Source organism: Astatotilapia calliptera, chromosome 13 (assembly GCF_900246225.1).
Source record: "Astatotilapia calliptera chromosome 13, fAstCal1.2, whole genome shotgun sequence".
Lineage (NCBI taxonomy): Eukaryota > Metazoa > Chordata > Actinopteri > Cichliformes > Cichlidae > Astatotilapia > Astatotilapia calliptera.
In genome coordinates this window covers 32381725-32406836 of record NC_039314.1, presented here as the reverse complement: position 1 = coordinate 32406836, position 25112 = coordinate 32381725, and the positions used below count along the sequence as shown (strand labels likewise).

The following is a 25112-nucleotide window of genomic DNA, read 5'->3' as shown; positions in this document are numbered from 1 at the left end:
GCCTCGATATCGAGGCCCAAAGAAAAGACAAGGTCCAAGGTATGGCCTTTTATATGGGTTGGTCCAGAAACATGTTGGGCAAAGTTAAAGGATCAGTTAAAAGCTCAGCTGCTGAGTTTGAGGAGGCTTCGTTTAAACTTCCCTAGCAGAGAACCCTTTCTCTCTCTCTGGCGAGTCTACATGTGCTGCAGTAGTTGTTCTTAATGACTAGGGACGCTTCTTAAAACCACCGTCAGTGATCAATTCACAACAACAGTTTCACTGTACTGACACGCCCTGTCATATAATCTTTGTCAAATGATAAATATTTCCCCTTAAGAAGCGTCAATTATTTACGAAAGTTCTGATGTCACATATTGAGGGTGTAATTCCGTGAATAGGGAGGCGGACCATAGACAAAAACGCGTCATACGATTTTAAGGTGAAGGTGTGAGAGAGAGAGAGTGCGTGAATGAGTCAGTGAGAGAGAGAGAGGGTGGGTAGCGATATTGGTGTGCCCTTTCCTCTCCAACAGCGCGTCATTTTTAGCTCTGGAGCGACTTGGACGTCGGTACCTCGGTTAAAAGCGGACAGTATCCTGTGTGTTTCGTATCGAGGAAGGATTGTCAGAGGCCGTGAAGACTTGGTGAATGTGTGCGCTGGCAGTGTAGAGAATATGGTTTCCTCAGCACGATGGAGCAGAGGAAAGCTGTGTCCGGATTTGTCCCGTGCTGTCTGTTACTGGCGCTGGCGGTGTCTGCAGAGGTGAGCACGCTGCTGCCCAACACGCTCAGCCTATATAAAGCCGTCTTTGTCGCGGAACACATTATGTCAAGTAAACCGGGACACTGGTCTGTGCCATGCTGAGTTTAAACTGTTTGTATGCGCTCATCGCTTTCCGTCACACTTACATTAAGAACAAATCAAAACAAAGGCAGAGATAAATACCGTATTTATTTTAATAGCTCGCTGGCAAATTTCCAGATGTCTGTTGCACTATTACTGGAACTCGCTGCCTCCATTTTCGCCTGATATTTCTATAGTGCTTCGTATCAACTCTTAGAATTGGTAATGACATATCAGTTTATTTATTTATTTATTTGACTGTTCATGAAACTGCAAGACCTGTTAAATAATAGCAAAAAACTCAAACAAGCAGGTTTTTCTCAAAACATCAATAGTTAGACCGATAGTCACAAACGGTGGTCCAACGTAGGCTGAAGACTTTCTCACTCGTGCCCTTTTTTAAATTAAGAGCGAATTTTAAACCAGACCTAGATATCCAAATGTGGAGGGAATGTAGAGATCCGTTTCCAAACATGATTTTCACCTCAGTTTTTTTCCTACAGGCCTTAGATTATACCTGATTGTACAGATGGCAAGTTGCCTGTTCCAAGGATTCAGACATGACTTGAACATCGAGTACCAAGCACCTCTCTGCCCTCTGGTAAAGAACAGCAGGGAAATGAAATTGGTTAGAAATGCGTTTAAATATTTTGAAGAGTTAATGATCTATTTTCACAAAGTGAATAACATGAAGCACTTTTTTGGAGGATATTGTTTTACTGACCACCCACTTTAACAGCAACACATTTAAGCCCATTCTAATGTGCTATAGTTCACAGAAAACCATTATCAACGCAGCTTCCTTCTTTGTTGGCGATTGGTCAGTGTGCTTCATAATGTAAGCAGGTCAAAGTCTACACTTTTATTTGTGTCACATCACTGCAGATAAGTGTGAATGCTTCAGAGCCTTTAAGGAAATTCCTCTGAATATCTCAAAGGGATCTCTTCAAACCATACAATCCATTTAAAAGAAGCTAATGGAAAGAAACTTTACAATATTCTCTCCTTCTTATGGAAAAAAAGATGAAGTATTTGGGGGCCCTGTGGGGGCCCTCTGGCCACATGCACTTTTTACATTTGCTACTAGTGGGGCCAAGTTTTTGTCTAGTAGAAAGACACGACAGGCAAGGTTGAACAATAAAATAACTGGAGGGAGAAATATTTATTTTTTAATTTAATCTTCATATTATTTTTTCTGTTCCTCCTTTTAATAATGTATACTTTGTATACTTTATTATCCCGTAGGAAATTACTCCTCTGCATTTAAAACATTCACTGAGTAGAGCAGTGGGCAGCCACCAGTCCAGCGCCCGGGGAGCAGTGTGTAGAGATGGTACCTTGCTCAGGGGTAGCCGTTTGGTGGATTTGAACCCCGACCCTCTGATCATGGGGCGAACACTCTACCTACTGCTGCTAAATTCTGACAAAACAGAATATTTTCTGAGCCCTGAAAAGCTTAGAAATATGGTATCTAAGCAGATTCTTACTCTGGATGGCATTACCTTGGCCTCCAGTAACGCTGTGAGGAACCTTGGAGTCATTTTTGACCAGGACATGTCCTTCAACGCACATATTAAACAAATATGTAAGACTGCTTTCTTCCATTTGCGCAACATCTCTAAAGTTAGAAATATCCTGTCTCAGAGTGACGCTGAAAAACGAGTTCATGCATTTATTACTTCCAGGCTGAACGACTGTAATTCATTATTATCAGGATGTCCAAAAAACTCCCTGAAAAGCCTTCAGCTAATCCAAAATGCTGCAGCAAGAGTCCTGACAGGGACTAGAAAGAGAGAGCAGATTTCTCCTGTTTTGGCTTCCTGTTAAATCCAGAATTCAAAATCCTGCTCCTCACATACAAGCTCTTAAATAATCAGGCCCCATCTTATCTTAATGACCTTGTAGTACCATATCACCCTATTAGAGCACTTCGCTCTCGCTCTGCAGGCCTACTTGTTGTTCCTAGAGTATTTAAAAGTAGAATGGGAGGCAGAGCCTTCAGTTTTCAGGCCCCTCTTCTGTGGAACCAGCTTCCAGTTTGGATTCAGGAGACAGACACTATCTCTACTTTTAAGATTAGGCTTAAAACTTTCCTTTTTGCTAAAGCATATAATTAGGGCTGGACCAGGTGACCCTGAATCCTCTCTTAGTCACGTTGCAATTGGCTCAGGGTGGTAAGGGTTATACTGTACTTCTTCATGCACCTTTTTTCACTCACTGGGTGTTTATACACCACACGGCTGTGGCAGATGGCTGCCTCTTTCCGAGCCTGGTTATGCTGGAGATTTGTTTCTGTTAAAAGGAGGTTTTTCTTTCCCACTGTCACGAGCACTTGCTCATATGGGGTCATAGAATTGTCGGGGTTTTCTCTTCGTTATTGCAGTCATGTTGGTGACCTGTTACTAATTTAATTCACCTAATTATAATTAGGTGAATTCAATTAGATAACTATAGTTGCAAAATGTTCCTAAACAGACATCCCAGACTTCTTCTCAACATTTTTCAGTGTTTTGTTATGAATTAAAATATTGCTTTATCAGCTTTTTAAAAAAATGAACTACATCTACATTTGACACAGTAAGCCAGCCTTTATGGTTGTATGATATTTCATTATAATAATAGAACATTTAGTTTTGTTAAAATCTGTATTTCTTGTTGCTCTGTAATTCCTATTCACATTGCGTTCCACGGGGTTTGTGTTTCTTTAACAGATTTCTCAATGGACGCACTTCAATGTAGTTCAGAGTGCAGGTAAGTTATTTTCTGTATTTGGTCTTTGAGATCCAGCTGGAGGGGAACGAAGCTCCATGTGCTAAGCACTATATGTACATACCTGTCAGTGCAGCAAGTATCAGTGAAATCAGTGAATAAATAAGTAATTTTGTCAGATAAGGAAAACATTTTAGGTGAGCAATGTTTTGCCAGTGCTGAGGAATAGTCCTAGACTTGGGTTGAGTAAATCAGGGTGTGGAAAAGCTGCAGATTGCTGGGGAGTGCCTTCCTCACATTGTTGGCCATGGCATCAGTGTTAAGCTACCAGCTTGATATATATTTCCCTTTCACAGAAGTCCAGAAGCAAATTATTATTGAAGTCTCTCATCTCAGGAATTGCAACAACTGTCATTTTATATCTAACCTAAGCTTCGTATCTAAAATCCTGGAGTCGTTTCGCAGGTTTGTGCTCAGTTGTCTGGCAAAAAGCTTTATGAACAATTCCAGTCTGATTTCGTCTTCACAGAATAGAACGAGCCTTGATAGAAATCACTATCGTGTATTCCTTATGTCACCTGACTTCAGTTTGGGTCTTATGTCTAAGAAATGTTACATACACAACAGTGATAAAAACAAAGAAAAGTAAAAATGAGGTAAGTTAAAGAAGAGTAAGGCTGACAAGAGAAAAATAATAATGGTATATATCCTATAAATACTACACCACAAAAAGCAAAATAGATGGCATTCACATCTTGCTGAACCCATCAAAGGATGGGAGCTTGAGTCTGCTCAGCATCACTGTTGGTCCTCCAGTCCAGTCGGTCATTCGGGTGATTGTAACAATAATAATAGGAATAATTTTTATTAGATGCATTTGATCGCAGCCAAAACATGAAAATAATAATAAATGTTTCACTTTCTTACGTTGCATAAACAGAGCACTTTGCAACTTATCACAAAAACCAGCTATGAGACAGTTGGGAACGAGTAAATAAATAACTAAACACAACCAAAGTTAGGGTACAACAGTAGCTCTCATAGTCAGACTCCTCAGCAAGACGGCGGCAGCAGAGAAGCCACTCCCCTTTATTCCAGATGTTTCATCTACATGTTGGAATTAGTGTCTTTTTATCACACGTGCTCTGTTTGTGCTGAAGTAATGTTTACACTGAGTGAAGGCTTACTATTTACAATCATTTTTCTGTTTATTTAACCTCGTCTCTCTCATCTTTTTAACATCTTGAAATGCTCTGTATAAAGAACCATTTGTGTTTGTATAAAATGAAAAGTTTGTATGGAATGTGACTTTATTAACATGTTGTCTCACTGACGGATGATTGTCTGTGTCTGCAGTGCTGCTGTCCTGTTCAGAGGGTCTCACTAAACTGGGCCACTATAATGGCTCGGTTTCTCACACAGACGCAGGCTCCCCATGCTTAAAGTGGACTAACTTCCCAGACTACATGCAGCAGTATCCAAACCGAGGCCTGGGAGACCATAACTTCTGCCGAAACCCAGACAGAGAAACCAAACCGTGGTGCTTCTTCCGAAAGACCTCTGGAGCCATTGGATGGGCTTATTGTGATTGTCATCAAGGTGAATTAAGGGTGGGCAGCAGGTGTCTGAAGATGGCATGTAGTCTAAAACACCTTAAGTGGTCAGAAAGTGATCAGATTGCTCTACAGGGAGTGCAGAATTATTAGGCAAGTTGTATTTGTGAGGAATAATGTTATTATTGAACAACAACCATGTTCTCAATGAACCCAAAAAACTCATTAATATCAAAGCTGAATGTTTTTGGAAGTAGTTTTTAGTTTGTTTGTAGTTTGAGCTATTTTAGGGGGATATCTGTGTGTGCAGGTGACTATTACTGTGCATAATTATTAGGCAAATTAACAAAAACAAATATATACCCATTTCAATTATATATTTTTACCAGTGACACCAATATAACATCTCCACATTCACAAATATACATTTCTGACATTCAAAAACAAAACAAAAACAAATCAGCGACCAATATAGCCACCTTTCTTTGCAAGGACACTCAAAAGCCTGCCATCCATGGATTCTGTCAGTGTTTTGATCTGTTCACCATCAACATTGCGTGCAGCAGCAACCACAGCCTCCCAGACACTGTTCAGAGAGGTGTACTGTTTTCCCTCCTTGTAAATCTCACATTTGATGATGGACCACAGGTTCTCAATGGGGTTCAGATCAGGTGAACAAGGAGGCCATGTCATTAGTTTTTCTTCTTTTATACCCTTTCTTGCAGCCACGCTGTGGAGTACTTGGACGCGTGTGATGGAGCATTGTCCTGCATGAAAATCATATTTTTCTTGAAGGATGCAGACTTCTTCCTGTACCACTGCTTGAAGAAGGTGTCTTCCAGAAACTGGCAGTAGGACTGGGAGTTGAGCTTGACTCCATCCTCAACCCGAAAAGGCCCCACAAGCTCATCTTTGATGATACCAGCCCAAACCAGTACTCCACCTCCACCTTGCTGGCGTCTGAGTGGGACTGGAGCTCTCTGCCCTTTACCAATCCAGCCACGGGCCCATCCATCTGGCCCATCAAGACTCACTCTCATTTCATCAGTCCATAAAACCTTAGAAAAACCAGTCTTGAGATATTTCTTGGCCCAGTCTTGACGTTTCAGCTTGTGTGTCTTGTTCAGTGGTGGTCGTCTTTCAGCCTTTCTTACCTTGGCCATGTCTCTGAGTATTGCACACCTTGTGCTTTTGGGCACTCCAGTGATGTTGCAGCTCTGAAATATGGCCAAACTGGTGGCAAGTGGCATCTTGGCAGCTGCACGCTTGACTTTTCTCAGTTCATGGGCAGTTATTTTGCGCCTTGGTTTTTCCACACGCTTCTTGCGACCCTGTTGACTATTTTGAATGAAACGCTTGATTGTTCGATGATCACGCTTCAGAAGCTTTGCAATTTTGAGACTGCTGCATCCCTCTGCAAGATATCTCACTATTTTTGACTTTTCTGAGCCTGTCAAGTCCTTCTTTTGACCCATTTTGCCAAAGGAAAGGACGTTGCCTAATAATTATGCACACCTGATATAGGGTGTTGATGTCATTAGACCACACCCCTTCTCATTACAGAGATGCACATCACCTAATATGCTTAATTGGTAGTAGGCTTTCGAGCCTATACAGCTTGGAGTAAGACAACATGCATGAAGAGGATGAAGTGGACAAAATACTCATTTGCCTAATAATTCTGCACTCCCTGTGTATATGGATGTGGGAGCGCTATGATGATGCACAACTGATTCCAATTATTTCAGTGATTATTCTTTTCCATCAGTTTATTTGTAGACAGTCTTAAAGGTAATACAGTATATTATGGGTATTAGGATGATGATTGTTTCAAGTTAGGTGTTGTGGGGAAACCAAACAAGGTGCCAACTCGTTGCAGCAGCAAAGGCACTCCATCCACCAAGGAAGCACAACTGATGACTCCTCTGAAACAGTGAACATTTTGGAGTCTGTAGATAAAAGACTGTTCTGATGCACACCTGTTGCTACTGGAAATTCTTCACAGTGAGTTTCAGGCTCTGTTTGGTTGGCTTGAGACAGCTGCTGTTGTGATTTGGTGCTTTAGAGATAAAATTGAATTGAACTCAGTGGTGTCCAGCCAGCAGCAGGTGAAAACACTCGCTGCAGAAAAGCAGTCTTCCAAGAGTTGGTGACATCCCTCACCAAGGGAATGACCTGCCTACTCTGCCTGAGTAGAAAATAAAAATAATTTAATAAAACTGTTATCCTTCTTCAGGCCCACAGTATGAGTAGTGTTTTCAAGCATCCAGGAGACGGTAAGGAGGCAGGCTTCAGCATCAGTGACCAGTTTCCCAAGGTGATCTTGGGCTATGTTATGTTCCAGAGCCAGAGAAAGTTAGTTGAAGAGGCTCCAGTGTGGACCCGAGGACCTGGTGTCCTGTCCTCAGCTTGTCCTGTCCTCTCACAGGGATGGCTGTTGCCTCTGGTTCTCTGGTTGTCTTTTGGGAGCCTCCCCGTCTGGGGCCTTTGTCATGTTGCGGCTGCAGTGGGCTTGCAGTTGTCATCAAGTTGTATGGCCTTAGGGCTTCAGTGCTTTTGGGGGCTGCAGATGGCCTGGGTGCATCCTGTATATGCATTCATTTCATTGTAGATTCAATTTTGAAGCAAAAGCCTTTCTATGTCTTTCTGCGATTGTCTTTTTCCTTTTTAAGCATATTTACCTTTGCTCAAAGTGACAGGTTACAATTTAAGCGTTCCACACAGTCCACAGTTTCCTCTGAGTAGCTATGTTGTATCGTCATAGGTGCCAGTGACACTTCACTTTTGGTAGAATGATCAAACCACTGATTTCATAAAGATTCTTGTTTAAAATGATATTTTATTTTGTTATTATTGTACGAGTTCTGCTTGTTGAAGTTCTTCCTGATGTGTGTAGGTGCAGTCAGACTGGTGGGGGGTTCAGGCAACAGTGGCCGTCTGGAGGTGTATGTGAATAACAAGTGGGGCGCAGTATGTGACACACACTGGACTGACCGTGATGCCAGTGTCATATGCAGACAGCTTGGACTAAGGTAATGGCAGAGCTTTAATTTTAACCCAGCTGAGGAACACACACATGAGTAGCTGTGGCTCAAGTAGTAGAGTGAGGCATTTACTAATGTAATGTAGTTCCTGCTTCGGCAACATACAAAAACATGGCAACAGAATCCTTTCAAGAACAGGTGACCACCAGAGTTTAAATGTATTACTGTGCTTGTGCAGAAAATGTGGTATTTAACTGTTATTATGTATGTCTTTTAATGTCTTTTCAGCTGCTTGTTAATGTAAATATAGATCAAAGATAAGACTATTAGCAAACCTATGAAATTAAAGGTTATTGCAAAGAAATCAAGCACTGTGCTTTTACCCTAGCATTTCTAAACTTGCTAGTTTTTATTATAGACCATGAATTATTTCTGTTGGCCGTGTTTGTCACTTGAGAAAGCATCATGCCAAAGGCTAAAGAAATTAGTTCATTATTATATTTTATAGTATCATCATGAAATTCACAGAACAAAACAAGTCTGGCAGAGGTAGGAAGCAACCATTTCAAAGACTCAGGCACTAAAACAGATGTGTCCAAAGACCCCAGAACTGCTGCCAAGACACTCGTGAATGATGTAGCCAAGTAGTTTTAAAGAAGATGATCACTGGAATGGACTGAGGCTGCAGACCAACAACAACTACACTTCTGCAGAAGAGACACCTTCAAGGACACCTGGACGAACACTATGCATATCTGTGGGGTGGCTGTAGCTCAGGTGGTCGAGCTGTCACCTGCTAGCTGGAAGGTTGTTGGTTCTACTCCAGCAGCATGCCAAATATCCTTGGGCAAGATACTAACCCCACGTTGCTCTCCGATGCATCCATCTGAGTGTGAATGTGTATGAATGTTAGTTAGATAGCACTAAAAAAAAACTAGATGAAATGAATGGGTGTGATTTGGAGAAGGAACGAGTTGCATAAAAGTGCTTTGAGTACTCAGAGTAGAAAAGTGCTAAGAACCAGTCTTAAAGGTAATATATATATATACATGTATACATACATACTGTATATTAGGGGTGCAACGATACTCGTATCGATATTGAACCGTTCGATACAGTGCTTTCGGTTCGGTACGCATATGTATCGAACAATACAACATTTGTAATTTATTTTATCAACTTTTCTGCAGTGCAGCCTAGGCGGAGTAGTCGAACGCAGATTCACTGAGCGCAGGGCAAGCTAGCGAGACAGAAGTTAAGCTGAAGGTAAGCGAGTCATGGACTAAAGTAAAACAGTATGTTGGATGTGCCACAATGCTCAATTACATGGGTGGGAACTAGTGTGTTAGCGCAGTTAGCTCGTTAACGTGTTGGCCGTCCAGCCCCATGCACGGGGCGATCGGCGGTAGCTCGTTAACAGAGATTTGCCGTGTTGTGACGTTAACGTCATTTCAGATTAACGCTTACAGCACTAGTGGGAACACAACGAGTATGACTGCACATTTACTCCGACATCATCCTAGTGCAAAGACAAGTGGAAGCAGACAAAAACAACAAGCAGCATGCTACAAACTTTAGCCGAGTCATTTAGACAGCCGTTAGCACAGGATTCTCCTTATGGGGAACTGATATGTTTAATATGCTGCTGAGAATATAGTCCAGAAGAAGCGTATAGTATTGCTTTTACTTTGGAAAGAGCCATTTCTCTGTAATAAACTCTTTTCCAAAGATGAGTGATTCCTCAATCAGATAGATTTATTATTTTATGACTTTGTTGTTTCAGCAACATTAAATTTAAAAACTGTACCTTTGAGTTAAAGTATATATTTATAATTTTAATAAATGACAAATTAAAAAAGCATGAACATTTTTTTGTATCGAAAAAATATCGAACCGTGACACCAAAGTATCGAACCGTGAATTTTGTGTATCGTTGCACCCCTAGTATATATACACATGTGGTTCTGATGAGACAAAACTAGAGCTCTTCGGGTACAGAGACAGAACCCAAAGAACAGTATCTCCACAACGAAACACGATGGTGGGAGTATTACGCTGTGCAGATACTTCGGTGTGTTTGAGGACTCTCATCATGAAGAAAGGAGGACACGCTGAGATCAGCTCTTAGCTGCAAAACTGGGTCTGGGGTCATCGCTTTGTCTCCCAACATGACGAGAGCCAAAACACACGGTGCTCCCGATGAAGAACAACCCGACAAGACCAACATGTTATCTAGTAAAAAGGACACACTGCTGACTATTAGGATCCGTTTGGTGATATTTATTTTTGTTTGTTGTTGTTTTTTAGAAATAATGTTGTTTCTGTGTTCAAAGTAAAAATAATGTAGGCATCCAAAATAAAAAAGGACAGTTGGAAAAGGTGTGTTAAAAATTCCTTGTTCTGGGAATATTTTACATTTGAATTTTGATATGAGGGAATTTTTTCCTCATCTTTATATAATCAGGCAGCAGATCTGTGCTTATGAGGATATTGCCTGCTAAATCGCAAAGGCAAGCATCGGAACGATGAAGAAAGGTGATTTAAGTGAACTTGAGCTCGGCGTGGTTGTTGGTGCTGCACAGGCTGGCAGTACTAGAGCTGAGTAATTATGAAAGTGCTGATCTCCTGGGCACAGAGAATGGCCCAAAAATAGAAACAAATCAGTGAGTGACTGTGTTCTGTACAAAATACCTTTTTGATGCCAGAGGTCAGAGGGCAATCACTACACTGTTTGAAGCTGATAGGAAGGCAACATTAGCTTAGTAGCTCAAATAACCACTACTTACTTAAGCCTTAAGGCAACCATTATTTTGATTTGGCCTTAAATAAATAGTCGAACCTTGGCCCACAGGTAATAGTAGTATACTACCTCCCGTCATCTAATACCCAGAAACTGGGGTTACAATTCACACACACTCAGCAGGAGAAGAGAAGACTAAAACATTGCAGTACTTTGGTCTCCATGGTCTCTAGATCTCTAACTGAGAAACTTCACGATGTGGTGGAATTGATAAATTGGACGACCAAAATCTGCAGCAGCTGCATGATGCTGTCATGTCGGTATCGACCCAAATCTCTAAGAAATGTTTCCAGCAATTTTGTGAATCAATGCTACAAAGAATTAAGGCAGTTCTCAACCAGTGAGACATGCCTGCATACCAAGACAGCGTGTACAAACACACTGGGACAAGTTGATGTTGCAGGTGATGTGAGGTCGAGAGGGACGGATGTCCCCGCTGGCCGCCCCTGTCATTACAGCTGAGAGGGAGTGGAAGGTCTTTAATGTGATTAAAATTGATCAGGGCTGAATCAGAGCTTTATAATAATAATGGGATTTTTTCTTAATCAGAGACAAATCAGAATATAAGTTTGATATGTTAAATGATAACATGATGTGAGTACATGATCCATCTTTAACCTGGTAGATTAGTGTGTGAATGCGTGTGAAGGAATGTGAGAAGATAAGAACTGTCCACATTTTAACTGAAGGAAGGCGTGTTAATGGTTGACCACAGAACCATAATTCATATGTGATTTTGTTGATAGTTGTTTATGGTTCATACTGATCAGAATATTATCAGGTGTATTAAAATGAGTATGTATAAGTTTAACACAGAATAAATTAGTAAATAAATCTATGTAATGATTCTAATCAGGCCTCACCGAGAGACAGTCTGACCTTGGTGTGTTTTACAGGGAGGGAGGGGTGACACTGGGCAGCCACTAATCTCAGAAAATGTCTTATAAAATATATGATTTCATAAAAATAAGCTGATATAATAATCTTCATGTGAGAATGTGCTAAAGACATATCTAGAATCTAGAATTACATAAACTCGATGAAACATGAATTATATCCATGTGTGGTTAATGTTCCAATATGCTATGTTAAGAATGACACAAAAGAAGAACATGCGCAGTTTAAACTTTGTGTTAAATCGTGTAAGTTAGAGAGAGGATGATAAGGTGTGGGTGATTAGATGTAAACAATGTGATTGGATGTCCCACTGGGTGAGGTCAGATATATGCTGCCTGGATGATCGTTGAACTAAGAGTGTCTCTGTATATGTACTTTTCATGCAGTGAGATTGGTATAGCCCTACAGCATTCCTACTTTGGCCCCAGTCCCATCTTCCACTATGAGCGTCTAGGCTGCCGTGGTAACGAGAATTCCCTGCTAGAGTGCTGGAACAGGAAGTTTGCCACTGGAGACTGTAACCACGGAAACGAAGCAGGGGTGCTTTGTGCTGAACCTGAAGGTGAGATTTGTGACCTTACATCACAAACAAACTCAAAATTACAAAAAGAATTACAAAATTACTTTATTGTAATTTTGTAAGTTCTGGACGCTCCAACGCGTCCAGAACTCTGCTGCTCGTATCATCACCAGGCACCAGGACCCCTTCTATCCATCACTCCTGTCCTGGAGCAGCTTCATTGGCTCCCGTCAAATATCGCATCAATTTCAAAATATTCTTGTATACATTTAAGGCTATTCATCATCTCTCCCCTCCATATCTCAGATCACCATCCCATCTCGGTGTCTCAGATCTTCTTCTTTCTCTCTCCGTCCCCTCTCCCCATCTTGAAATAAAATGTATTATTATTATTATTATTTTTATTATTTTCTCATGTTTGTCTACCACCACTATGTCCGGTTGGTTAGCCACCACCATTTTGTCCGTCTGTATCTGGAAGTCCCACAGGATCTTAGCTCGGTCATTCTCCACCACCCTTGGGGGCATCTCCCATTTTGACCTCGGGACTTCCAGGTTATACTCGGCACAGATGTTCCTGTACACTATGCCGGCCACTTGGTTATGGCGTTCCATGTATGCCTTGCCTGCTAGCATCTTGCACCCTGCTGTTATGTGCTGGGTTGTCTCTGGGGCATCTTTACACAGCCTGGGGTCTTGCCTGGTGTGATAGACCCCAGCCTCTATGGATCTTGTGCTCAGAGCTTGTTCCTGCCATGATTAGTGCCTCTGTGCTGTCTTTCAGTCCAGCTTTGTCCAGCCACATGGTAGCAGCGCTACGGGAGGAAACTAGAGTCACAACTCCAACAGAGTGACTCTAGGAGCCTGTGGCGGGGACTAAGGACAATAACGGACTATAAAGCACCAACAACCGGTATGACGAACGCGGCCGTGACTCTGGCAGACGAGCTGAACACTTTCTATGCTCGCTTCGAGGCTGCAGCTAAGGACTCCAACAATGCTAGTGTTAGCGGCGCTAACGGCTGCAGACAGGAAGATACTGCCAGCACCGGAAACGTGCTCGTCATCTCCGAGCATGAAGTAAGGAGAGCCTTCAAGAGAGTGAACACCAGGAAAGCAGCAGGACCAGACGGCATCCCAGGTCGTATCCTAAGAGACTGCGCATACCAGCTAGCTCCTGTGTTCACTGAGATATTCAACATCTCTTTATCTCAGTCGGTGATCCCCACATGCTTCAAAGAGTCCATCATTGTTCCTGTCCCGAAGAAACCCCACCCTGCTTCTCTCAATGACTATCGCCCTGTAGCCCTCACCTCAGTAGTGATGAAGTGCTTTGAACGCCTGGTCAGAGACTTCATCATTTCTTCACTACCAGACACACTGGACCCACTACAGTTCGCTTACCGTCCAAATCGTTCCACAGACGATGCCATCTCTCATCTCCTCCACACATCACTCACTCACTTGGACACTAGAAGGGGGAATTATGTTAAAATGCTCTTCATAGACTACAGCTCTGCATTTAACACCATAATTCCCTCCACACTCACCACCAAGCTGGAGCATCTGGGACTCAGCTCATCTATGTGTCAGTGGATCTCCAACTTCCTAACTGGCAGACCACAGGCAGTAAGGATGGGCGGACATGTCTCAGCCTCCACCACTCTCAGCACTGGAGCCCCCCAGGGGTGTGTTCTGAGCCCCCTGCTGTACTCTTTGTACACATATGACTGTGTGGCCACTACCAGCTCCACCACCATCATCAAGTTTGCTGACGACACCGTCGTGGTGGGCCTGATCTCTGATAACAACGAGACGGCCTACCTGAAGGAGATTAGGAATCTGGAGAACTGGTGCCAGAGGAACAACCTCCTTCTAAACGTCAGTAAGACAAAGGAGCTGATAGTGGACTTCAGCACTAAGCAGGAGAGGAACTACCAGACCCCCGTCATCAACGAGTGCCCAGTGGAGAGAGTGGACAGCTTCAAATACCTCGGAGTTCACATCACGCAGGACCTGTCATGGTCCTGTCACATCAACACCGTGGTGAAAAAGGCCCGACAGCGTCTCTACCACCTCAGACGCTTGAGAGACTTCCAACTGCCCTCCAAGGTGCTCAGGAACTTTTACTCCTGCACCATAGAGAGCATCCTGACGGGAAACATCTTAACCTGGTTCGGGAACAGCACCATGCAGGACAGACGAGCTCTACAGAGGGTTGTGCGATCAGCTGAGCGCACCATCCGCTCCGAGCTCCCTGACCTGCACTCAATCTACAGCAGGCGGTGCTGGACCAAGGCCAGGAAGATGGTGAAGGACCTCAGCCATCCCAACAACAGACTGTTCTCTCTGTTGAGGTCAGGAAAGCGATTCCGCTCCCTGAAGACCAACACAGAGAGACTGAGGAGGAGCTTCTTCCCGCAGGCGATACGGTCTCTCAATCACACCACCACACAGTACTGACCCACACATACAGTTCTTACACACACACTGGACTTTCTGGACATTGTTTTCACTTCATTACTTAAATCACGCTGCTGTTATTGTGTATATGCTGCTGTTATTGTGTATATATTTATTTAGATTTCTTCATACATTCTTATATAGTTCTATATTGTGTATTTTGTTGTACAGTTATTTTATTTTCAACTTTAATTTATATATTTTATCTTATTCTCCCAGTTAAATTTACCCTTCATTCTAATTTGTGTTGTACAGTTATTTCATTTTTAACCTTAATTTATATTTTATTCCTTCCTAGTTAAATTTACCCTTTTTAATTTTTCACATTTATTTCCTATCTTATTCATAGCCTTTTCCTTTTTTGTTTTCTTTAGGTCACGAGCAGTTGTCCAAGCATTTCACTACATATCATACTGTGTATGACTGTGTACGTGACAAATAAAATTTGAATTTGAATTAGAAATTTTGAATTTGATTTCTGGATATCAGCCACCTCCTCTATCTGCCGGTGGTACATACCGTGCAGGGGCCTGTCCTTCCATGATGGTTCCTCGTCTCCCTCCTCTTTCTTGGGTTTCTGCTGCCTGAGGTATTCACTGAGCACTCGGTCAGTTGGGGCCATCTTCCCAATGTATTCTTGGATGTTCGTTGTCTCATCCTGGACTGTGGTGCTGACACTCACCAGTCCCCGGCCCCCTTCCTTCCGCTTAGCGTACAGCCTCAGGGTGCTGGACTTGGGGTGAAACCCTCCATGCATGGTAAGGAGCTTTCTTGTCTTTATGTCAGTGGCTTCTATCTCCTCCTTTGGCCAGCCTATTACCCCAGCAGGGTACCTGATCACGGGCAGGGTGTACGTGTTGATGGCCCGGATCTTGTTCTTACCATTCAGCTGACTCCTCAGGACTTGCCTGACCCTCTGCAGGTACTTGGTGGTTGCAGCTTTTCTAGCGGCCTCTTCATGGTTCCCATTCGCCTGCGGGATCCCCAAGTACTTGTAACTGTCCTCTATGTCTGCAATGTTGCCTTCTGGTAGTTCAATCCCCTCAGTTCTGACTACCTTCCCTCTCTTTGTTACCATCCGACTACACTTCTCCAGTCCGAACGACATTCCAATGTCATTGCTGTATAGCCTGGTAGTGTGGATCAGTGAATCGATGTCTCGTTCACTCTTGGCATACAGCTTGATGTCATCCATGTACAGGAGGTGGCTGACAACTGCTCCGTTCCGTAGTCGGTATCCGTAGCCAGTCTTGTTAATGATCTCACTGAGGGGGTTCAGGCCTATGCAGAACAGCAGTGGGGACAGAGCATCTCCTTGGTAGATCCCACACTTGATGGTGACTTGTGCTATGGGCTTGGAGTTGGCCTCTAGTGTTGTACGCCACATCCCCATTGAGTTCCTGATCAGTAATTAGATTTCATCAAGTTTCAAGAAATTAACCAGCTGCTGCCCAGAAACGACTGAATTTGTTGGCTTCAGTACTTACTTTTCACTCGTTCACCTCGCTGCATCATACTGTTGTTCATTCAAAACAATAACATTAATAACAATAATGAACAAGAGTAACATATTACTGTCACTAGTATACAAATGGTTGCTTCAACACTTTGCCAGGTACTGGAATCCCTTTAAGGCTGGCAGGAGGCCTGGAGGAATTTGAGGGGCGTGTGGAGGTGTACCATAACGGCAGGTGGGGAACCATTTGTGATGACCAATGGGATGATCTTGATGCAGAAGTGGTGTGTCGACAGTTGGGCTTGGGGTAAGAAAAAATCAGCTGCTGCTACACACAGAATGCAAGATCTGTCATTGTATGTAGTGGTCAGTGGTCAATTAAACACCTGAAAACTAAGAACAGGGCTAAATACACTCAGGGAAAGAAATACAAGAACCAATATAAACGTAAAAACAACCCGGAGTCACAAAAATGACAAAACCTGAAAGCCCCAAAACACAAACGACTCAGGACCACGGCAGCATCGCCTCCCTCCTGTTACATATAAAGTCCTTCCATGTAAAAGTCTTAATGAACAATGAGTTCAGGGCTTTAGGTGAGCTTAACTATCCCTACATTCAAATTTCAATTGAAATGAAGTTTCTGCAGAAGAAAGTCTGTATTCACTCGTTTGTTTGAACCCTGCTCCAAAACCTTCTGTGTCACTTTTTGGGGGGATGTTGCATGCACTCGGTGCCGACAGGTACGTATCGCTCTGCTCCACATCCCCTCACACCATCTGCACCTATGTAGCTTGGAAAACAAATGACTGGACTTCTTTAAGTTGCTTGTAACTTACAGATCCTAAGATAGACAGGAGGTAAACCACTCGAGAGTCACACTTTAGAAAGTTCTGCAAAGCAACTTACAGAAGTCCAATCGCTCCTGAGATTAGCATGACCTGGATGACTGAGAACCTACACAGACTTATTAAGCTCACCCGTACACACTCATAGCTTAATAATTTACTGTACCATAGATTCCCGATAAACCATTTCTCATCTTAATTTATCGGCCTCTATAAAGCTGTGACATCACCAGCAAAATGCATTATGGGAACGTTGTTTACACAAGCCTAAGTTGATAATGGAATACATGACATAGATGCTGCTTTTGGGTTTGAAAATTAAATTGTGGACGTTAGAAACTCATCAGAAAGGTGGGCTGCTGTTGTAAATGACCATGATGTAGGCCCTTCAGGGCAGCTGTGACTAAGGTGGTAGAATGCATCGTCTATCAGTCGGTTTGTCAGTGGATTGATCCCGACTGCTCCAGCCGTGTGCCGAAGATGCCCCCGATGAAGCCATTGGAGTGTGAGTGTAGAAAGATAAAAGTGTTATGTGACTGAGTGAATGAGAATTGCAGTAGAAACAAGTCTGAGTGCTCAGTAGACTAGAAAAGCTGGTATATACGTATTAGTCCATTTACCATGTTTCCAGAATGGAGTAAGATTTCTGTGCTTTCCAGCCTGGGAGCAACAACAAGGAGCTGAGGTCATGAAGCCAACAATAGTGTAGTTGGAAGGAAGACAACAGTTCAGAAAATGTGTTTGGATGATCACGGCATTGTCACATTGGTAAGTTAAACCACATGTAACTGTTTACATGTCATACAGCTATTGCTGCACCTTAGATGTGGCTGTAGTTAGATGGCAGCTAGAGTCGAAGAACGTCTTCATGCTTTTGTCTTTAAGAAACAGCTTTGAAAATGTGCCAAAGCTAACACAAACAGTATCTTTGCACTTTGATTTTAGACAAATTATCTTATGAAATGCAACATTATAATTCACACTGGGTAACATTGTTACAACTTAGACATGCAGAAGTCAATGTGGCTACTTCTCACCAGTGCAATTAAGAACAAAGACTGTAATGCAATGAAATATTATGCCATAATAAGTAACATATAACTACTTTATGCTTGAATGACTTTTATTTTACACTGTTGTCCTTATAGACAGAAGGTCCTGAGTGTAGCCAGGCCCTTTCTGTGTGCAGCTTGCATGTTTCTCTCCATGTCTGTGTGAGTTCTCTCCAGGTATTCTGGCTTTCTCCCAAAGTCCAAAGACATGCAATTAGTGTGGTTAGGTTAACTAGTGATTCTAAACTGCTCATAGGTGTGAGAGTGAGCGTGAATGGCTGTCTGTCTCTCTGTGTTAGCCCTCTGATAGACTGGCAACCTGTCCAGGATGTACCCCATCTCTCGCCCCAATAAGGTAGCTGGGATAGCCTTCAACCTCCCTGCAACCCTGAATTGGATAGTTTAGTCGAGGACCCAGGATGCAGACTTGTGGTAGAGTTAATAAATAAACAGCAAATCTTTATGAGGAGATGAAGAAGGTCCAGAATCTGGAAAAACAACGTCTAAAAGTCCAACTGGGAGACATGTGAGGGCGGGATCTGAGGATCAAAGATAACACAGGAAAACACTTAATTATATGCAGGATCACATACCAGCACTAATGCTCACTGTACATATATTTGGACCGTACATCCGCAGCTTATTCATGTATTCGTAATATATTTCTGGTGTCTTGTAGTGCATATGTAAATTCAGAATTGTCCTGACCAACAGGGGTGTTGCCAAAGCATGGACGCGGGCCCACTTTGGCCAGGGTTTTGGTCCAGTTTTGCTGGCTCGGGTTCAGTGCACAGGCAATGAACTCTCTCTAGAAGATTGTCCTCATAGCAACTGGGAACAGCACAACTGCGAACACATGGACGATGCAGGGGTGTCTTGCAATCCATATACAGGTCAGAGCCAAGGAAGGAAGCACACACCAACCCCAGCCTCTATGTGACTATAAAATTCGAGTGACGATCAGCTTTTTCTTCAGGTCTGGTGTGTTTACGTGCACACTGTGTGACTTATATATATTGCTCTGAATATTTTTTTTTAATCCTAAGACTTTGATGACCTATTTTTTCCTTTAGAGCCGCTACAAGGTCAACAGTCTTTTGTTGTGGGTAAAATTTCCTGTGAGCTTTTGTTAACACTGTTCAGTGAGTTGGTTTTCACCTTTAGTTTTGTGTTGATATGCTGCTTTTAGTAATTATTCAGCTAAAGTCCAACCTAAACGTAGCAGCCTTTGAAAGACCTAAAGCAGTAAAACAAGTTGTTCATACTTACAAGTGTGTAATTTAGCGATGCGTGGTCTCAGATGGTGCAGTTCGCCTGGTGGGAGCAACCAGCGACCGGGAGGGTCGCGTGGAGATTTACTACCAGGGACAATGGGGCACTGTGTGTGATGACAGCTGGACTGAGCTCAATGCCCAGGTAGTGTGCAGACAGCTCGGTTTCAGGTCAGTGCGTCTTCATATCACACAACAATAGTCTGAGTGAACTTATAGGGAACTATTGTTTTTGTTGTTTATCTCATTCATGCATTTTCCCTGCCTGCAGGGGGCGAGCAGAAGTGGCTCCTGAGAAGGTGTATGAAGAAGGCAATGGGTTGATCCAGCTGGATGAGGTGCAGTGTGACGGGACAGAGACCACTTTACTGGCCTGCACTCATTCTCAGTGGAGACAACACGACTGCTCACACAGTGAGGATGTAGGTGTTCTCTGTCACAGTGATGCCAATGAGATACAAAGTAATTACGCACCCATAGGTACGTTTCTGAGTAGCACTACGCAGACCAACACCAACTCAGCATTTCGCTGTGGCAGTAACGACACATTGTCCCTCTGATCTCTGTTTTCAGGCCCTCTGGTGCGTTTGGTTGCAGGAGAGACCAGGAGGGAAGGCAGAGTGGAAGTGTTTGTTAACGGCCAGTGGGGAAGTGTGTGCGATGATGGCTGGAATGACGTTAATGCAGCTGTAGTTTGTAGACAGCTGGGATTCACGTTAGTATGACAACATTTTTACAGATATATTTGTCCTAGAAGGCTGTGTCAGTGGTTTTTCCTATTGTAAGTGAAAAGTTTCATCCTCTTGTGTTCTGTATTCAGGGTGAAAAGGAGCTTATGGTTATGATTCATATAGGTGGCTGTAGGAGAGTGTGTGATATTGCAAAGTGCATAACAGCAATGAATAAAGCTGTATATGAATGTGTGTGTGTGAAGGGTGAATAAATGCCTGCGCAATGCAGAAGCAGGCAGTAGTAACAATATAGCACACACAATGACATATACACTCATACAATAAAAGAATAAGTGTTTTGTCTCCGTGCTGTCCTTGCAGTGGCGTGGCTAAAGCTCGATCTATGGCGTATTTCGGTGAGGGTCAGGGTCCAATCCATCTGGACAATGTGCGATGCTCAGGAACTGAAACATCCTTAGGCCAGTGTCCAGCTGAAGGACAAGAAGGCCATGATTGTCACCACAGCGAGGACGCAGGTGTCATCTGTGATTATACACTAGATCCCACGGGAAACGGTGCCTCAGCAATGCAGAGCTGTGGCCGCAGACTCAGTCGTCAGCGTCGTCAGCGAAGAATCATAGGAGGAGAAAAGTCACTGAGGTTAGCGTACACGCACATATGCACTCAGAAGTTTCATGTCAGTGGGACATTTTTGCTGCTTGAGAAGTCTCATGGCAGTTTGACAGTGTCCTTGACTGAAACAGCTCTGAGAGTCTGACTCTTTGATTTCAGGGGTGAGTGGCCGTGGCAGGTGTCCCTGTGGCTCAGGTCTCAGTCTAAAGGCAACCATCCTCTGTGTGGCGCCTCACTCATCAACTCCTGTTGGCTTGTTACTGCTGCCCACTGCTTCAAGAGGTAGGAGGCAGTTCACTCACATTGTTTCTAATGTGAGTGATGTTGGCCCACCGTCTTCAAATCAAACAAATTCATGTTAAACATTTGTGCTGCTTTTGTTTCAATGTTATTATTACAATTTTTTAGAGGTCATCCAAGGTCAACCAGCCCCCCCACATTAACAAAATCAAACACAATTGGTGTCAATCAATGGTGCTATGTCTGTGCTGGTTTGTGATGAACTACCTATTATTTTTGGAGTGATTATATTAAACTTTAGAGCATAGGTGTCAAACTCTGGCCCGCAGCCTAATTACATTTGGCCCGCGAAGCCATACCAAATGACTATCAGAGCTGGCCTGCTGGTATTATACAGCTAATATATATATTGTTTAGTATTAAGCTTGGCTTGTTCCATATTCAGGTTTTCAGCAAAACTTGTTTGAGTCCATAAGAAAAGATTCATTCTTATATCTAGAGGAAGATTTTTTTCAATAAATATTACTGTTAGCCCGCGACCTTGTTCCAGTTTTGAATTTTGGCCCACTGTGAGTTTGAGTTTGACACCCCTGCTTTAGAGGCTCAACAGTTGCATGTATCTCGTTTTTCTAACAGGAAACATGCCTTCATTGTTCTGATAGTTCTGTATTTTGCCTGCCTATCAGCTCTGGCATTCAATTCAGTTCAATTCAATATTATTTACACAGCGCCAAATCACAACAACAGTCGCCTCAAGGCGCTTTATATTGTAAGGCAGACCCTACAATAATACATACAGAGAAGAACCCATCATATGACCCCCTATGAGCAGCACTTTGGCGACAGTGGGAAGGAAAAACTCCCTTTTAACAGGAAGAAACCTCCAGCAGAACCAGGCTCAGGGAGGGGCGGGGCCATCTGCTGCGACCGGTTCAAGAAAATAAAAGACATCTAAAACCAACCAGGAAATATTACAAGTATGAATTCAAGTAATTAAAAAAGAACGCCAGTCTGCTTTCTTAAATTCACCACGTGGTTACAGTTTTATTTCATTAAACTTCAATAAACACTTGATTAGCTAAGATGAAATCCCCCTCAGCTTTAAGACATTAAATAGGGATTTTCTTCTCACCTCCAGATTTGGCAGAGACCCGGCGCGATACGTCTTACGTCTCGGTGACTACCACACCGTGGAACAAGATGACTTCGAACGCACGTTGTCCCCAGAACGCATCATCATTCACACAAAGTACCACAGTCAAAGCTGGGAGTATGATATAGCCCTGCTGCGTCTGAAAGGCACAGAGGGAAACTGTGTGGCATTCAACCCTCACACTGGTGCTGTGTGTCTGCCAGAGCCAGGTGACAAGTTGGAGAAGAGGCTGACTGCCTGTGTAATAACTGGCTGGGGCATCACAGGTAAGTTTCACGGTTGATCTGATATCCTCGTGTTGGTGTTGTTCCCAGATCATCATACTAAATGTTGTTCCAGGATCAACGTTGCAAGTGACCAATCAGAATGTTGTGATGTCATACTTTTGCGACTTCAGGAAAAACCGGCGTAAAACAAAAAACTGTACTTAAGCTGCGTGAAACCGCCTCTGTCCGCCGATCAACGGACCCTGACCCTAACCCTTTAATAAACAGTAAGCAGAATTGATATTGTCCTTGCAACATTGGAATTTCATAAATGCACGAATGGCTTGGCGCGCAAAGGAATAACGTCACAACAATGTGATTGGTCACTTGCAATGTTGAACCTGGAACAACATTTTCATGATGGTCTGGGAACAACACCAACACGAGGATATCAGATCATCCAAGTTTCACTGCAGGCTCGCTGCTCATCATCTGTCACCACGTTTCTTTGCTGCAGAATTTGATGGTTCAATCTGTCTTTAGATTTGTTCTTTTTTCTCTACAGAGCAGAAAATGCAACAACAGTTTATGTAATTATAGTGTCCATATATGTAAGTGTAGCATCTGGAGAAGACTTTGGGACAGAGTCACATGGTGTCCTCATTTTAAGCTTTTACCTTCTAAAGAACAGAGAATCCATCCACATCAGATTTGTTCTTTGTTTTTCAGTATATATTTGTGCAAAACAAGTGATCAAGTTTAGGGGAACACACCAGCTCTTGTTAAACATCAAAATCTGACTTTCACTTTGATCCAGTAACAATCCTCTCTGGGATGGGCTGCACATAGCTGGCAGGTGGTGGGACCTTACAAATGTGTGGAGAAAAGAACAACTGAGAAACAATAATATTTTTGTGAAGCTTTGATCAACAGTCCTGTATGTTTACTCCAATATTCGCGGCTCTTTGTGGTTTGTGGTGGATTCAACGATATATACGGAGATGATGCACAAGCTGACAGTATAACGATTTATTATAAAGAATTCAGTGAGTGAATCTAATCAGCATCAGCCTTAAATATAAACTGATGTCAGCTCATCCTGATGCAACTAACACTGACCATGAACACCATGTCTGCTGTGTACCAGTCCAACATACTGCAGTTTGTTTATGTCAGGGCTGCCCAGTCCCGGTCCTCGAGAGCTACCGTCCTGCAGCTTTTAGATGCATCCCTACTCCAACACAGCTGAATCAAATGGTTTGATTACCTCTTCAGCATGCCATCATGTTTGGCAAAGGCCTGATAACAAGCCATTCATTTGATTCAGGTGTGTGGGAACAAGGATGCATCTAAAAGCTGCAGGACGGTAGCTCTCGAGGACCGGGATTGGGCAGCCCTGGTTTATGTGGTGCCAAACCACAACAGCAGCTGCCTCAGTTTACATTGTAAGACAAAGAGTCTACAATAATACACAGAAACTTTGTACTGCAAACTTCACCAAAATAGGTCTACAGTATTTTCATCCACCAGTGTTTTTCAAATTCAGGATTCATTTCTATCAGGTGTTTCATTCTCATGTAACTGAGACTTTCTTCCATCTTTTCTATGTCTGCTGCCAGACTCAGAGTACTCACACACCCTGCTCCAGGCCTGGGTCCCTCTGCTTCCAGCCTCGACGTGTAAGAAACGATATGGAAACCGCTTCACCAGCCGCATGCTATGTGCCGGGAGCCTGTCGAAGCACCACCGTGTGGACAGCTGCCAGGGTGACAGTGGGGGTCCGCTGGTTTGTCAGGGGGAGAGGGGTCACTGGGTGCTGACAGGAGTCATTTCGTGGGGTCATGGCTGTGGTAACCCCTCTTTCCCTGGGGTTTACACTCATGTTAGCAGGTTCCTGCGATGGATTAACAAGGCTATCAACAAGCCCTACAAGAACCAGTGATCAAGAGAAACAATCAAACAATCCTGCGTCATAAAGTGATTTCAGAGCTTTAAGAGGAAGTAAACCTGCTGGGTGTTACACCTGGAACCTCACACTAGACTGGTTTGGATCATCTGATTAAGTTTCCAGATTGTTTCATCATGGATTTGATTGCCACAGTATGGTATTTTCAGTTTCATCAAACACATTTAGAAATTAGACAAAGATAACACAAGTAAACACAAATCAGTTTCTCAATGAAGGGAAGAACTCCAAACCTAGATGGAGCAAGTCCACTGGAAAGATCTGCAGGGTCACATGACACATGCATGTGAGGCTTTGATTAACCGCACACAGAATATAGGTTTTGATAACCTGGTCCACAGAGCAGCAATGTGTGAGAATGCTGATATAAAACCCTTATTTCAGCTGATGTTGTGGTTACTTGGTGGGTGGTCTAAATATGTCGTTTCTTTTACTGCTGCACATTTAATACGCAGCTGATCCCAAATAGTCAGCGTACTTAAAAGGAAAAACTACTTGTTACAGGAACATATGCACCCATTTACAGCTTGTCACTCCATAGTACTTTTCCATAATATGCATCCAGTATGTCAGTATTATAATGTTTATGTCATGTATGTATGCACAGCCTTTAATTATTTAAGAAAAAATCTGTGCTGACTTTGTTAAGTTATACAAATTAAAGTTGACCAATTAAAAAAAAACCTGGTAACCACAAATCAGTACCAGCTGGATGACCATATCTCCATTATTATGAAAATGAGGTGAAATGTTTGCCCTCCCTCCAACAGAGTGCAGGGACTGTAGAATCAAACTGAAGCTGTTCTGGTCGCGTGTGATGACCACTCATGTTATTAAAATAATTTATGTTGTTTCTTCTCCTTGA

The 25112-nt window shown here is 42.9% G+C and overlaps 1 protein-coding gene across 1 annotated transcript; it reads left to right on the top strand.

Annotated features, from left to right (window-relative positions):
• Nucleotides 1–440: 440 nt before the first annotated feature.
• Nucleotides 441–25112, top strand: LOC113035057 (neurotrypsin). Its single transcript, XM_026190317.1, has 14 exons — nucleotides 441–744; nucleotides 3537–3576; nucleotides 4891–5133; nucleotides 7984–8119; nucleotides 12155–12330; nucleotides 16367–16514; nucleotides 18822–19000; nucleotides 19408–19549; nucleotides 19650–19858; nucleotides 19952–20093; nucleotides 20431–20709; nucleotides 20842–20964; nucleotides 22061–22341; nucleotides 23901–25112. The coding sequence occupies exons 1-14, from the start codon at nucleotides 673–675 to the stop codon at nucleotides 24221–24223; spliced, it is 2493 nt and encodes an 830-aa protein (XP_026046102.1). The 5' UTR covers nucleotides 441–672; the 3' UTR covers nucleotides 24224–25112.

Bases quoted from the DNA above. Each gene is read 5' to 3' on its own strand.
- LOC113035057 (XM_026190317.1), top strand. From the start codon at position 673: ATGGAGCAGAGGAAAGCTGTGTCCGGATTTGTCCCGTGCTGTCTGTTA. The intron at 16,515-18,821 runs GTAAGAAAAAAT...CCTGACCAACAG, and splicing joins TGTCGACAGTTGGGCTTGGG to GGGTGTTGCCAAAGCATGGA. The intron at 22,342-23,900 runs GTAAGTTTCACG...GTCTGCTGCCAG, and splicing joins AACTGGCTGGGGCATCACAG to ACTCAGAGTACTCACACACC.